The 16,994-nt window shown below is 39.4% G+C and overlaps 1 protein-coding gene across 1 annotated transcript in view; it reads left to right on the forward strand.

The window, feature by feature from the left end:
- Positions 1-16,994, forward strand: part of MED13L (mediator complex subunit 13L) — a 187,007-nt gene that overhangs the window by 86,029 nt on the left and 83,984 nt on the right. The window contains exons 3-4 of the mRNA XM_062009731.1: positions 3,758-3,842; positions 7,151-7,234. Coding sequence (XP_061865715.1) covers positions 3,758-3,842; positions 7,151-7,234 — 169 coding nt within the window. The remainder of the gene's footprint in view (positions 1-3,757; positions 3,843-7,150; positions 7,235-16,994) is intronic.

Consider the following 16,994-nt stretch of genomic DNA (forward strand, 5'->3'; position numbering starts at 1 on the left):
TAGTTGTTGCATGTTTTGGTGATAAATGTAGTGGTAAAGTTATCCCCCTGTTGCAGGCCAAACAGCAAGAGAAAAGGGGATTAGTTCCCTCTTTTACAAGAAAGTAAATGCTACTCCAAGTTGTCATCCTTGACTACTCTGGAATGTACAAATGCTTAGATAAGGCAGTTAGTGTAGGCAGGTAAATCTATATACAGATAGAGATATCCATCTATATGACTCCACCACTGTAGAAGATCAGTAGATTTGACAGATCACACAGTTGAGAAGGAGCTTGGACTCCTGGAGGTCACCCAGTCTGACATGCTACTCAAAATGGGATTGCTGCAAACAACGGATCAGCTTAGCGATGGCTTTGTCTACCCAGGTCCTGGGAAGTGGTGTCCTACAGTTTTGTCCCATCTGCTTCACTGCCTCTCCAAGTCTTGTCTCCTCTCTGACTTCCATGGAGGAAGAAGTAGTTACCTGCTCTATTGTACTCTTTGTCTTATAGAAATTCAAGCTTTACTTGAATCTGCCCCTAGAAGTTTTCCTTTATTGAAGATGGTTTTCACAGATGTTGTAAGCTGTTGACTTCCTTGCCTCTAAAGAGAAATACTTAGACTAGAGTATAACAGAAAATACCTTCAAGACAGAATATAGCTGCATGGCATAAGCGTGTTTCTGAACCTGTACAGCACCTGCTCTCTGTTAGCTGTGTGCCTGAAAATGCTATCAGGCAGCACTGAAGGCTGATGACAGCTTGAGTTGAAACCATTGAGTCTTAAAAGCATTACAGATCATTGTGTAGGCAGATGGAGACCAACAGTGATTTCCTAGTCTTCAGAATTCTAGTAGGAATTTCAAATATTCTTCAAAATCTAGTGACATTGTTACAATAGGAGGAACTTTGCAATTTACAGGGATAATCTAATCTCTGGTGTTTTGCCAAATTTTGTTGCTGGTCACCTTTTGCATCTTGAAGTTGTAACTTCCTGCAGTTCTTTGTTTTTCTTTTGGACACTGGCTCAGAGAGCAGTAACAAAGTGAAATGCTGCCATTGGAATTGTTGTCTTCCCCCTATTTTTACATATGTATATACTCTTATTTGTCAGATTAGTATTTTTAGTAGGAAAAGGAAGAATTAGAGGTAATTGCTTAAGTATAGTGCTTTAATATAGCTGGGAACCAAAGGCATTGTTTATTACAGGAAAATGATTGTGAAGACATCTTAGGATATACTTAAATTTGATAGGGAAATAATTTGATTTCCATTTCATGTATAACTTATGTGAAGGTCAAGTAATAAGAAAGCCAGCTTGGAAAATTAGAATGTTGAGGGACAGTACCACTTCAGCCTTTGCCCTTTTCTCTGTCCTACTCAACCAGTGCTCCTAAACTAGTCTGATCTCATTGTCAGGCTTGACCCTACAGACTCTGCTGTGAAGTTAAAGTTGTTTTTTCCTGCTTTTCCCAGGCTTTGGGATATGTTCCCTTGCATAGCTGTTCCTCCTCCTAGTGCAGCGTAACTATGAATGCAGCTGTGATGTTGTGTAGAGAAGGAAAGTACTGACAATTTCCACCCCCTCACTTTCTGTCCCTTCTGCTGGGGTGTGTAGGCCTTTCACATCACAACAATCTGGGGAGAATGGTGTAGCCCAATGAGGAGCTGTGCCATTCACAGGTAAGCAGGGCAAGAGAGTACAGGTAGTGTCTATTACCTAAAGAATTTTGTGTTGAAATGATTCCAACTCTGCAGAATATTGCCATATAAACAGCATAAAGCAGGGTGATCTGATCTGATTTCTTCTGGAGTCAGTGGCAAAATTATACATGCAGAAAACAGTGTTGAGAGATGCTATAAGCTGTTCTTTAATTCAGTCCTATTAGTTTGTTGTGCATACTTGGGAGGAGATAGTGAGTTATGCCTGAGAACATCAGAACTGGCTGTGAGGAGTTTCCTGTAAAATCAGGGAATAGATTCTTGTCTCTCCCCATTTGCATGAAGCTCTTCATTCAGAGAGAACATGGGCTTCTGGCATGGAGGCTCTGGTAGGATTAGGGTGAAACTCAAAACGAACTCAGTGCCATGCAATAGTACATTTCCTGACTTTCATAGCTTCTGTCAATGTAATGACACTGTCTAACAATTGGATTTTTTATTTAAATGTGGAGTTTTCATCGAGGTGCAATCAGGTGTGATCCCTCTCATAGTGTAATATATATTAGGTCTTTGAGAATCGTGTTAAGTGCAAGACCTGTGCCAGTAGTTCTGAACTAAATACAATTTATGTGTCTATAGTTCTGAAAATGCACTCAGATTCTGAAGTTTCACAAGAATACTGTTTTAAATTTGGAAGCTGAGGCCATGTGAAGGTCTATGGAGTAAACAGCTGTGGCACATTACCTACCCAGTGTCAGTAAGCATTCAAGAGGCCTTTAATGGTTTCACAGGGAAAGATGTTTGGCCTGTGCATGTGCCCAAAAGCACAAGTCTGCTTTTTCATTCTTTTGAGGAAGCAACTGTGCTGTTCCATTAGATGATATAGATATTAAAGCCCTGGCTATTTCATTCTGTACAGGGAGAGAGACTTTTATTACCAGTATTAGCATATCACAACATTACATGTTCAAAAAATGGGCCTTTTCTTGGCTGAGGTTATATGACTTACTGTTACTGGGTGAACCAGCAGAATTATGTGTGTTTGAGGCTTTGAAGCTGTAGTTGGAGACTGCTGGCAATATTAGTGTTTCTCATACAGTAAAAACTCCTTAGAAACTTTACTTTAAATAGGACCTGAGAGTAATCTCTACTTGGATAATAATCTCTGCTTGATAGACGTGCTGTTGGAAGGTTTCATCATTTCAGATGTCCAGGGAGGGGTGTTAAGTAGTCAGCTCTTAACACACTGCAGAATTTTATGTTTGCATTTCTCAGTGAGCAGTTCTGTAAAACTGAAATGACAGAACTCAGACAATTAACAAATTCTTCCTCTTTGACAAAGTTATTGAGTCATCTGGTGTTATCCTGCAGCTCAGGTTGCTCTTTGTGGCTGAATTAAGATTTAGAGTCTGGCACAGACATACCAAAAATACAGTTTCACTCTTGGTAGTTCTGGCATCCAAAAGCGATGCAGTAAGGACAACAGGTATTTTAGAGGTTTGTATATGCTTCAGATTTTAATTCAGATGATTAATTCATGCTGCACTGCACTGGGATAATAAGTTTAATATATATGTTTTTTAACTCTTTAAAACCTCTGTGGTTTGGTACCGAGTTTACAGGGTTCATTTTGGAGGGAAAAATGCTGTGTCTTTCATATATTTGCTGTGTGTTGCTTAAACTGTAATGGCTTAAGTCAGTACAATGGAGGGATTTCACTTGAGTGTGACAGTGAGGGGTTCAGGATATTTTGTTCAATGTTGCTTGAGTTTTGTAAATTGATTTTTACACCATTAATGACTCATTTTGGTTTTTGATTGTTGGCATCTGGTTTAAGTTTTAAGGATCTCTCAGCAGTCATGGCAAAGAACAATCCTCACCTCACCCTCATTTAGTGTTCAATGCTACGAACAAATGTGTTCATTTTATGGTTTATTTTTTTTTAAATTATAAATTGGTGTCAGGTAGATATTGAAACTACTTATATGTTAAATAATAGTTGAAACAGTTAAAGGAAACATGCTACTGTTGAAAATGAAACCTGTTGGAGTTGGCTTTTGTATCAATGTTGGTATTTCCCCATTCTGAGCATGTTGACGTTTTATGTTTTTGTAGTGGTGGAAGAAGGATTGTGGGAGAATGGACTTTCCTATGAGTGTAGGACCCTGCTCTTCAAAGCAATTCATAATCTTCTGGAAAGGTAAGAAAAACCCTATTGCACTCAGGTATTTAATTTTTATATTGAAAACAGTGCAGGATCCCTACAGATCGTTTATATTGTTATTGCTCTTAATCATGTTGTTTTAGAAGTAGAACTTCAGTGCAAGAGACTAAGGTGTAGGATAGAGATGGATCTTACAAGCCATTGATGCTGGTAATGTATCTTAAAGTCTGTGCAGACTAATTCAGTGTGCATCAAAGAATGTTGATGGTACATATTTCTGCTTGCATTCTTGTTGGGCAGCTGTTTCAAAAGCACTAAAAAATAGTTTTCCCCTTCTTGAGGTGCTTACAGAGAATCATAGAATCATAGAATGGTTGGGGTTGGAAGGGACCTTTAGAGATCATCTAGTCTAACCCCCCCCTGCAGAAGCAGGTTCACCTAGATCAGGTCACATAGTGTCCAGCTGGGTCTTGAAGCCCTCCAAGGAAGGAGCCTCCACAACCCCTCTGGGCAGCCTGGGCCAGGGCTCCCTCACTGAAACAGGGAAATAGCTTTTTCTTATGTTTAAGTGGAACGTTTTGTGTTCCAGCTTCATCCCATCACCCCTTGTCCTGTTGTGAGATACTGTAGAAAAAGGAATGTCTCAACCTGCTGACACCCACCCTTTAGATATTTATAAATGTTAATAAGATCTCCCCTCAGTCTCCTCCAGACTAAGCAGCCCCAGGTCCCACAGCCTTTCCTCATATGAAAGATGTTCCAGTCCCCTGATCATCTTGGTGTCCCTGCACTGGCCTCTTTCCAGGACTTCCCTGCCCCTCTTGAGCTGAGGAGCCCAGAACTGGACACAGATGAGGACTCAGCAGGGCAGAGTAGAGGGGGAGAAGAACCTCCCTCGACCTGCTGCCCACACTCTTCTTGATGTCATTGGCCTTCTTGGCCGTGAGAACCTGACCTCAACCCGCTGAATGAGGTTAAATCATTATCATTAGCAGATAACATTAAAAGATCTTCACTTTATTCTTCCAGTCATCCTAGTTATGTGCATGTTACAGTTTGACTAAATATGTAGGAGGGGTTGGATTCAATCATCTTAAAGTTCTTTTCCAACCGGAATGATTCTCTGATGCTGTGAAATTAGTGATCAGAAGTTAATTGGCAATTTAGAAAATATTAGAAGATCTGAGGAAATAGTACTCAAAATATGATGATATTATTTCAGAATCATTACTATGCCCTTGTCAGGTCATTTTTTTCATAGAAAAGTCAGAAGTGTGAGAGGTTAAGTGTCAGGGAAATGCTCTAACAGCTGTGCTGCTTGGGAGGTAAACAGCACTCAGCCTTAACTAAAGAAATGAGCCAAGGCATCCTGAGTATTTTATATCTTTATTTCATATGATTAAATAACTGCTTTTAAGTGTTTGCTCACTTGGGATTTTATTACAAGCTTCCTTTGCTTTTTTTCTCCACACAACTTCATTATTACAGCTCACTGTTAAGGGCTGGTTGCAATTGAGTGCTTATACAGCAAAAATAATGCTGCACTGTCATTAATTGTTCACTTGGCCGAGTCTTTGAGATTTGTGCTTCTGCAGTCATATTTCACATTTTGTATGGGATTATACCTTAAATAACTCGTGATTCAATTCAGCATGTGAGGGGTGGCTGATTTTTTGTGAGTAAACTTAGCCTTAAGACTTTTTTTGTTTGAGGCAGTTAAACCTGCCACCGTGAGACACGGTGATGTGGCGTTACAATGAGTGTGATGGGGAGAGTTTATCATAGTTTTTGATATTACAGATTATTTTCTTTAGGGATCTGATATAAACTTTAGACTTCCTTTTATTTGTATAAAGTGCACTGACACTCACAGGCTTTCTCTAATAGCAAACATTTCCTAGGGAAACAGTTGCTGAAGCGTGCTTTTTTTCCCACTAGCACAAGAGCAGTGTCTTTAGATCTCTACTGGTTCAACTTTCATATTCACTTTAAGGTGTTGGTTTATTCAACTGAGCTGCATTGGGGTTTTTTTTTGCTTTAATTGAGAAAATGCTTTTAGAATTTTCTTCAACCTACTTTTAACTTGTGGAGATCAAATTTATACAGAAGGATTGGGGACGTATTACTATCTACATTGTCTGTTGTCCATTTCCTTTGTCTTCTAGGCGTGCTTTTGAAGAATAGATCACACAGTTTTTCTGAACCTTGCAGAATGTACTTTCCCAGAAGGTTTCATGTGATTTTTAATTAGTTTTGTTTTGGCTAATCTTTAGCAAGTGATCTAGAAATTAACTATTGGAAAGCTTTGAAGAACAGAGAAGTATAGTTCTTCCATCTAAAGAAAGAAATACGGATTAGATATTAAATGTGTAGGGAAAGCTTGTCTATTGCTCATAACCTTCAACAGACCAAACACAAGCAGCAAATGAGCAGTTTTTCAGAACTTGTGGAACATAATATTTATCTTACTGAAAAGACCTTTCTTCATAACAAATTTCTGTATGTGATCCCTTGGGCAGTGTGTTCAACCGCATGTTTAATGTATGAAACACACTTAAAATAGGGTTGGGATAGTGCTAGTGTGATTTAGCTGTACAGGTGGACTTGAAAAGCCTGAACTTGTCAACCAAAATTGCTTATTGATCACTTTGCATCCTTGCTGCTAGTTTTTATTTAAAGCCTCAGACTATACAGTTGCTATAAAGACTGGTGCACTTCTAAAGGGACTACAGAAAATGGGTAATATGCTGCTCTAAATTTAGTGACATGGGACTGTTTTGTTTGGAGTGAGGTTTTCTGGGAGAGGAAACAGTAATTATGGAAGTTCCAAAACCTGAAATCATGCTGTGGCTCATGTGAAAGAAAAATGGTTCATTGTTAATATTTTGCTTAATACAATTTCCTGTCATTCATACACTACACTGTGCCATTTACATGCCAAAAATTACAGGAGTGCATGTTCTTGATCAGGAATTCAGAGAGAAACACTGTGGAGAAAAGAATCTGTTCTATGAATTGTCTTTGTTCAAGAAGAGGAGTTTAAAAATAGGATGATGGACCATTCAGCAAAGAGAGTAGCATGGAGTGGAAAAGATTCTGTCAGAGAGGAGGGGAAAATGCATATGTGAAGATCAGCATCAGTGACAGCATCATGAAAGGTTCTCCATGACTGCTGTGGGAAAACAGAAAGTGGCAAAGTTACAAGGAACCCAAAAGCTACAAAGTTGATTTCAGTATGGTGGAAATTCAGCTACTTGATCCCTCAGATTTACTGTCTTCAAAAGCTGCCTTTAATTACATCTCAAAATGTAACTGAAGTAATTGTCACTGTCATTATTTTCTAGGTGTTTGATGGATAAAAACTTTGTAAGAATTGGGAAATGGTTCATAAGACCCTATGACAAGGATGAGAAGCCTGTTAATAAAAGGTAAGGTGATCTATGTATCAAGTACTGTTCCTGTCAATGTTGGATATTACATGACAGTAACTTGACGTTGCATTCTAGTGGTAATTTTTTCCTTCTTTTACCATGGAGGAAGTAAAAATGAGGACACTGTAACAAGGAAAAATGAAGATACTATTTGTTCACACCAGTAGTACACAGAAACTAGTTTTTCAGGCCTTGTTATAATATAAGATGAGACAATGAAGGTGGTATTTATCCCTTAAGACCACAGAAATATCACATTTTTAAATGTCTTTTGAATAGCATCTGCTTGTTTCTCTCATGATACAACAGAATTTCTGGTAGCTATAATAAATGACTTGAATTTCTGGATACTTAACCCAAACCTGACACGTGAAGCAGTGAAATAAGTAGTACATAGATTTACTTCTTAGTTTTCTTTAAAGATGCCAGCCCTGATATGCAGCTTTCACCCATTAGGCAGGCTGATGAATCAGACCTCTATGTCTGATAAATGTGCTTCTCTTGCAGCAGCATAACTGTGGAGTAGGTCTGGCTGTCTCCACTTGCACACTGTGATTTCCTCTCCTAGCTGTAAAGGTTACAGTGTTCTCAGATCTTCTGGTACTTGCATTTACAGTCATCCGCTAAACAAGGTCTGTCAAAAATAATCTGAGTTAAGCTGAAACACAGATTTCTAACGGGAATCACTTTGACAGAACTGGGTTAGGAAGTGACTAAACATGCAGTTACGCTGGAAGATGTGAAGGTAATGAGCAAGTGGAGATGAAGTGGGGTGACAACTTCTTCATCCAGCATAGCTACAGTCATAGCAGCATGTCTCATGGCAGCTGTAGGTACAGGTGGAAATCATTCTTTAGTTCATGTAAACCTCCCTATCATCTCCTTATCTCACTACATTGTCTTACAGCAGAAATATCTTACCTCTGTTGCAGTACTACAAACAGTTGGCTTCATTCAGACAAACAGACTTTGTGTTAACCAGGTACTGCCAAACAGCAGTTGTTTATAAGATATAATGCAATAATTAAGCATGGATTTGTCTCCTTTCTAAAACCAGAAAGCATTAGTTTAACATGGAGATACCTCTTCTTTTCACCTTTGTCGTGTTTTCTCTGCTGCCTTTCTGATCTAACTAAACTCTAGTTTAATTTTCTGGAAGATTAATTCCCTTAAGTGACATAAGAAGTGTCTTTTTCAGCGTGTGGAAAAGAGAGACAGCTCCTTTCAGCTGGAGCTATTTGTTTTATCAACTTTACTGCAGCCTTAGTGCTCACATTAAATGTTTTTGTGAGTCTCAGGGCTGTTCCTGGTGTGTATCGTTTTAAGAACTGAAGCATCTAATACACTGGGCAGTGTCTGTCAAACAGGAGCAGCCCTGGCATGGAAGATATGGTCACTGTAGAATTCTGGCAGATTAGTAGGTCCTGTGTCTTTCTTACATGTGTGTAGCACCAAATAATATCTGTACATTTATAAATACATGTATAGTATGCACATGGTCTGCAACTGCCCTGGAACACCTTACAGAAGATAATTCATGTCAAACTTCAATTGTAGTTGAGATATTCCTGTACATAAACCCAAGGTTTTTATAGAGGATGTTAGGATGAAGAGCAGACTCTTGATTTCAGGAAGATAATGTTAGTTGTTGGCCCCTATGAGTTGTCATTTCATCTGGGGTTTTTATAAGGTACCTGTCACTATAGATTCAGTGGTTATGCACCATTCTAAACATATTTATTTAGCAATAGATAACTTTGGTCTAATTTGAGATTTGTCTTTCAGGTTTTTAATTTTTCTGCTCTAAATGTATCACTGGAGTTAACTAATCTTAGTGAAAGAGGACTGTAAAAGTTGGCAGTAGTCAACCATGGACAGTAGCAGCAAATAGTAGGAGGCTTTGAGACTAGTTTGTCTGGACACTTTTTATTTAATCTTTTAAGCTTTCTTTGTCAGTATAGCAGAGAGCTGTCCTCACACAAACTAAGTGATTAATGTTTATTTCCATGTGATCTTTTGGTGAGACTCTTGCTTTAAGCAGCCACTTGCTGTACATAAAGCAATAAGGAGCAGTCATGGGAGGAAGACACCAAGTGAGAGCGTGTTTATGTGTTTCAGCACTGTGGGTAATGCCTTGATAATCACAAAAAGGAGTATTTTAAACAATAGTTGCTAAACCCATGTTAATTGATAAAATACTAGAAATAAATTCAATGTATGTACAGTGCTTAGGTTGAAGTTCAGGAACAGGTAATCCCTGTTAAAATAGCTCTGTTGTGCTTGAATGGGGAGAGATATCCTAAGATAGATCCATATAGCTAGATAATAGACTCCCCCTCTGAGTGGAGGAAAACTTAGCAGGTGTCATTTTGGCAAAGCAATACAAATGGTTCAAAAGTCTGCTTTTATACTTTTACATGTGGCAGTTACTCATTTCCAGCCTCCTAGGTTACTAGCTTCATTTCAGGAGGAAACCAGAAAGTCTTGGACTGGGCATAAACAAACAGGGAAAGAGTTAAAACTCAGGCATCTGGCTTGCAAGGAGTAAATTCATTCAGGGCCTGTGGTTTTTGTGAATGGTATTAAAGGAGAAGGGTGGGGAGGGCTGTGAGTTTAGAATGAAGTCAGAGATGAAGTGGAGCATGGCAATGGCCATGACCTAGTTAGTCCTGAGATGTGAAAAGGAGGTCTAGGAACAATAGATGACCTTCTGAGACAGTGTTAGAAAAAATATGTGAGCTGAGTTTTTCTGGCCTTTCCAGGAGGGGTGAGGGCACAGCAGAGGGAGTTACAGACAGGTTTTGTTTTGCTTACAGTGCCAACTAGATGCTTTTGACAGGACACTTAACAGCAAACTTGTGGGAGTTTTTTTACTGAGTATCTGATATATATTATATGTCAGTTACTAAATAATTCTTCATGTTTTATTGTCTCTGCTTCAGCAGTGTGTGTCTAAAATAAGTTTCCATAGCACTAATGGAACATGGCAAGTGTTTGGAGTTTACAGGATTTGGCTGACACGAGGCATTGATGGTGCCTTCAACTGTGGTGAAAATTCATCTTCCCAGTCTATTCAGAAGCACTTTCCAAGTTTTGTGGCGTGTTTTGGTTTGTTTCAGAAAGCACCACCATAAAATGGTAAACATCTTACTGACTAAAAAATTCATTGCCATCTTCTACAGGAATCTTGGCTATTTATTTCACTGATTGTTTTCTTGGTGTGTGGTGTGAATTTGAGGGTGATAAAAATCAGTAGCTTTTCAGTTGTATGAGCAACTTCAGTTGTTAAGCTCTTTTACATTTGCTCAAATGTAAAGAATGTGAAAAAAAGTGTCACTTTCTGTAGCTTAACTGATGGGTCATCCCCTCTTCCAAAAACCTCTTAATTTTTTTTAGCCTTATGAAGAAAAAATGTTCCACCAGTGAGGTAGTAAAGTTTGTTTGGTTTTTGTTACTAGATGAGAAGACTGAAAGTCAGTAGCTGGATAGCTGTGTTACCCTCTGTGTGCTGGAAACAGCAGGGATGGAAGAGTGGAACTACAGTTAGGCTGCAGTGAAATACAGTTCTTCAGTTTCAGTTTCTAAACAGATTTCTGTTGGTTACTGTCCCATAAGACAGATGATCAAGGCAACCTCATGGCATGTAGATAGAATATAGACATTTTTGAGTCACGAGTGCGTGGGCCCTTACCTCAATCAATATGCCATCCTCAGCATTCTCATGTCAGCTCTCCCTCCTTAGATCTAATCCGTGAACTTTTGTTTCTGTAACAGAGTTCAGTTGGTACATCCATGTCCTGTTGTGCTCAATAGCTGTGTTCATCTCTTTGCAAGGATCAAAATCATGCACTAGTAGTTGTCATCAAAAGCTGCAAACAGCTTTAGCACCATTTTCACTGTGAGATCCTGGAAGTAAACATTACCTTGAGTGTCCTGGGGGTAGTCTGAGGGCTTATCCCAGGAATATCTTGGGTCAGAGATACCAAAACTGACATTCATTGTTCACTTTCTGCCGTGCTAGGAACTCTGAGCAGTCAGTGTCTTCACGTGACAATGGCAGCTTTATGAGCCCAGAGCACTGCTGTGCCAGGAGGAGTTGGGAGCCTCTGGCACTAGGGTCTGGTGAAGGCTGAGGCACCTTGTCCTGGTTGGATACAAAGGTTTGGTCCTGGCACATGACATGACACAGATAATGTCTTTGGCAAATGGTATTAAGGTGTTTAATTAAATGATGACAGAGTTCAGTAAAGCGGGATAAACCAGGTTTAAGTGTTCTCTCTTTACATTTTTCATGAGATTTGAATTCCTCAGCTGAGCGATGGTAACTGATTGATAGCACATGGCCAGTTTGCTGCAATGCAGTGAGACTCTCAGTTTCAAACCAGACCATTTCCTCTTCTTGAATTAGAGAAAAAATAAGCCATATAAATTGTTTTAGTTCTGAAAGTTCGTATACCTGCATTTTAACCATATTTTAAAAGATTCAGTAATGTGTGTGGTTTCTTTAAAATGATAATATGTATGTGCAAGATTCCACCTAATGCCATCACGGATGAGGAAAGGCTGGGAAGGAAGATATAATAATGTAATCTGATTTGATTTTAAATAATGTGTGCTTACTCCTGACTCATCAAAATAGATGTGATAGAAATACTAAGCAGTAAGAAATACCAACTATTTTTCAGTAATCCTTCCTACCCCTGTATAAGTAAGCTTTTTCCTATTTAAGAGGCTTAGTTCCCAGGCAAATATTTTCCACTTTTTTGAGTTTTAAAGCTAGCATATTGTACCTCTGGTTGGCTGGGGTTTAGGTTTGGGATTTTGTGTGGTGTTTGGGGTTGGGGTTTGATTTGCTTGGTTTTCTTTTTTTAAATTGGTAATCTCATGTGTGCAAAAACTCACTTAAACCAACTCTCACATATTGGCAGGGTGCCCAATGGAGTGTGGTCTGCATTCATATTTTAGCAGGAGATGCAGATGTAAAATTCAGATACTAAAACAAGCGTTTTCACATGGATTTTTCAGCAAAAGCTGGTGTCATTGACAACAGTACACTTAGATTTATACATATGTTTTAAAGTAAATTTAATTATATTCAAGTATAATAATCCAATACCATTAACAAATAGAATGTATCTTTGTGTTTATTAGATAGAAGACAGTGAAACGTTATTTATAGCTTAGGAATACTTAGGGATACTATTAAGAGGCTTTAGGAAAATGCTATTCAGGCACTACCATTTAACTACTATTATCTATTGTTGGATATATGCTAATGGTAGTGTTGGGTTGTTTTCTTTGTGTCATGTTCCAAGAATCTTGAATGTAAAATTCTCAATTGAAAACATTAGAGCTCTGTGCAAGAAAAAGGCTTTGTGGAATGAAGGGCTTAACATTCGTGTGCTGGGTTACCAAAGTAACTTTCGAGATAAGCTCTAAATGAAAGAGTGTTCTGTAATCGATGGCTTTCATTAAATAATAAAAATAATAACAAAACACTCTTTTCTAAAAGGTGTTAAGAACTCTCCCAGAGCATATTGTAACGTTTTCATTGTGTATATTAAATATATGACCCATTGCATTACCTCTGCGCAGCTTGACACTGTGGTGTGTAGCTACAGCCCTTACTCTTTACAAGTGTCCTTCAACAATGAATCAGGAAGCTAGATTAGTAAACTAGTGGCAGCTACCACTGAGGACTACTTTCTTCATGATAATTGACCCACCCTTCTAAGTCTTCCTTTCCTGGAGTAGCAGCATTAAAAAAAAGTCAGTGGCTAAACAAGCCCAGGCACCAATTCTTCAGATTCTTCACCTTGCCAGCAAAGAGAACATTTTGGGAACTATAGAAGGGCTCCCTGCAAGGGGTCATGGGTAAGATGTCACTGGCACAGTGTTTCTAGTACACTGCTTATAGCCAGTGATTCAAATGGTGCTGTAGCATGTCTTACACAGCTGTTTGTTGAGTGCATGGAACTGAGCCAGCCAGCTAAGATACAACACAAGGGATGATGATAGGTGTGCCATTGGAGATGTTGATAGGTGTGCCTTTGGTTGTTCAGCCTTGTAATATTTTCTGTTTTGTTGATAGACATGAGTTGGAAATTCCTTCTTTGCAAGTATATCTTTGTCTGGATAAAGGGGGTTATATTGTTGTGGTGACTTCTTTATATGGGTACAGCATTATCTCAAAACGAGACTGCTGCTGATGCAATTTATTGTGGTATTTGCACTATGTGTTTGGGAGTGTCTGCATGTGTCTCAAAGCCACAATGTACATTATGAATCTCACATTTCATACAGAAATGCCCTAACCACGGGCATGATGGTAAAAGGCAGGAGAGTATGCAGCAGAATTGCAAAGGTCTGGCAATGCAGAATCTTGTTGAAGGATGTTGGTAAACTCCAGTTATTGGTCTCACTACTAGTGAGCTTCCAACACAGCAGTGAAATACTACTGACCAACATCTACCAGTTTGAAATGAATTGTTAGGAGAATTCTTATCCACTTCTGTCTTAAGAAAAGCACTGTGTGGCCCACTGCCTTTAAAGATAACATGCTCTCCTATCCTGTACCTGCACCAGTAGAAATATTCAAGGTGCTGTCACAGAGCATTACGGAGCTTTCACAAGTCTAGTATTGGTGAGGAGCCTGAGAGTCTGGATTGCCTTTTTCCTTCTAAAATGCTGTGGTTCAGTCTATTTTCAGAGTCTTGCATTTGTAGCTTGCATTTCCATGTAGGGTTTTGAGAAAGCCAAGTTATATGGGATAAGTGTGTTGGGACATATACATTCCCATGTGCCACACAGTTCAGGTCACCTCTTTCACCATTCGGGGGGATATGATGTCACATACCATATTTGTGGATTCTAATTTATAATGCATACAATCATAGAATCATTGCAATTGATCATCAAGTCTAACCCTTCCGCTCCTCCTGCCAAGCCCACCACTAACCCATGGCCCTCAGCACTGCTTTGCAATGTCTCCAGGGCTGGGATCGCCCCCACCTCCCTGGGCAGCCTGGCACAGGGGCTGACAACCGTCTCCATTAAAAAGTTCTTCCTTCTCTCCAATCTAAACCTTCCCTGTGCAACCTGGGGCTGTTTTCTCTTTCCCTATCACTTGCCACTTGGGAGCAGAGCCTGACCCCCAGCTCCCTGCAGCCTCCTGTGAGGGAGTGTCAGAGAGTGCTCCTGTCTCCCCTCAGCCTCCTCTTCTCCAGGCTCAACACCCCCATTCCCTCAGCTGCTCCTCATCAGGCTTGTTCTCCACACCTTTTGCCCATCTCTGGACAAGCTCCAGGACCATAGTGTCTTTCTTGTAGTGAGGGGCCCAGCACTGAACACAGCACTGGAGCTGCAGCCTCACCAGGGCCCAGCACAGGGGGACAATCCCTGCCCTGGGGCTGCTGCTTCATGCTCAGCCCCTCTTGACTGACACCCCCAGGCAGCTTTATAGCCACTCATGTCCAGGCCTGTAGCGTTGCTTGGGGTTGTTGTGGCCCAGTACACGACTTGGCCTTGTTAAACCTCATGTGATTACCCTCAGCCCATCACTCGAGCCTGGCCAGGGCCATCAGAAGAGCCTTCCTGCCCTCAAGCAGGCCTACATTCTCGCCCAGTCTTTGGGCTGCAGTATGCAAATGGCAAGTAGTTCAAGAAAATCATTTCTGTTTTCTGTGTCTTTTCTTTTTATTGTTGTGTCTTATTTTTATTTGTCATGTAGAAGTGACTTGCTATCTTCAGTAAGTGTTTTTGGATACACTTGTGTCAGACACGGCTTCAATGATTATGTATGAAGCCTGGCTTAATCAGGATTTGGTGACCAATTAGTGAAGTCCCACTAATGTTTAAGCTCCTTTTCCCATTATGCACTCACTATTGGCACTGTATATAAAGGATAAACTAAGTGCCCCTGATGTGCTGTTAATTAGATTTGTCAGGACTCCCAGTTGCACTGTCTGCCAAACACAAGTGTTGTCACTTACTGTATCAGTGATGAATTGACTTAAGGGCTTTTGTGTAGATATTTAGAGGGCCTTAGTTTTGAATGCTTAAATCTGTTGTAACTATAATTGTAGTTACGGCTATACCTCTGCATATTATAGTGCAAGAACCTCCCCAGATGAGGCATTGACTTTCTTGAATTTCTGAAAATCAAGCTGGGTGTTGTGCTTGTATTGATTTAAAATCCTGATAGGCAGTATGTGGTCTTTGGAGTTCTGGAAAACAGCGGCACTATTGGATTTGTTGTCAGTCCAGTTCAGAAATGAATATACTTCCTCATATTCCTAAATAAAATCAGTGCCTAAAACAAAGAAATTCTTCAATCTCTCTCAAAAAATAGCAAAGAAAACATCAACTCAAAACAATCCCACTGAATTATTTCAGTCAACAATAATACTTTCATTTCTTTTTTCTGACACTTTTATCCATCTTTAAAATAAGTTAATCTCAGAATACAACTTTGTTTCAGAACAGTTACCTGGGTTATTTATTCTGAAAGTCTTGTTTTCTGAAACTTATGTTCACTAATAACAACAATCTTGCTAACCCTTATTTTCTGCAGACTTGGACTAATATCAAATTGTACTGCAGTATGTTTGCTTCATTGCTTGTTTTCCCTTTTAGCCAGTATGGAACCATTTCGTTCTCGGTTAATCTGTCTCCATGCACACCTTCAAGCATTAATGTGTGTTTTAACTTGTCTAAAGAATGGTTTCATGCTTACTTTTCTCATTTATGTCCCCCAAATCGTTCTTTCCCATTCTTTGTTTTCTTGATCAGGCTTGGGTGCATGGACTTTTCTGAGCTCTCCTGGGTGTGAGCTGCAGCAGGCAGTGTGCCAGCACAATGTTCTTTGCATCTCAGTAGTCTGTAGAACAAATATTCTAAAATATTGCAAAATATTGTCGTCTTTGTGCAATACCCCTCTACCCACTAGACACTGTGCAATCGGTTTGCTTGTTTAATAAATCATCAGACAGTGTGATATAAACGGCCTGTTCGTGACTGGTATATGAAAGTTATGGAAATGCTTGTTTTTAAAAGATAATTGGCTGGAACCATTTTATAAAGCTGAATTAGTCTTCTGAATGCTTTTAGTGTTTTGGTTTATTAAATTTTCAGACTCATGGTAGTAACACAGTTTTAAAGTAGCTTGTCTTTGGTGTTAGCTTACTGCTACTTTAGAAGAGAGCAAACTTGAATGAGCTCTTGATATATCATATATAATCCAAAGAAGGTTATATAAGCAAATTATTCTCTGTAGGAGCAGTAATATAAACACCGATTTTCTTCCTTTTAATAATGAATCAGTGAGCTGTAGGCCATCCTTTTCATGACTAAAATGCATATTGCAAAGGGCCAATCTGACGATGCACATAATTACAGAGTGGGTACATCTTAAAATGTATCGTCGCTAATGAACTCTGTTGGCTTTGATTTGCTTGACATCTGAGTAAAGTAAAATAAGTTCTAAAGTATGGCTCCAGTCCATTGTTGGAAGTACAGGAGTAGTGCTCGCAGAGGAATTTGAGTTAGTTCTTCAGTTTACTTCTGAAGGTTCATTCTTCTCTTCCACATAATCACTGTAACTGAGCTCTGCTCTGAGCTCAGTCATATTTATTTTTAAACCTGTCGAAAATGGGAGGAGCTGCAGTGCTGTGCTTGGGTCTGAGCTGGTGAGACTCACTTGAGGTTGGATTTATCTATGCACTTGTGTGACGCTCTTGCTGCTACTTTACTATGCAGG

Source organism: Colius striatus, chromosome 17, assembly GCF_028858725.1.
Source record: "Colius striatus isolate bColStr4 chromosome 17, bColStr4.1.hap1, whole genome shotgun sequence".
Taxonomy (NCBI): domain Eukaryota; kingdom Metazoa; phylum Chordata; class Aves; order Coliiformes; family Coliidae; genus Colius; species Colius striatus.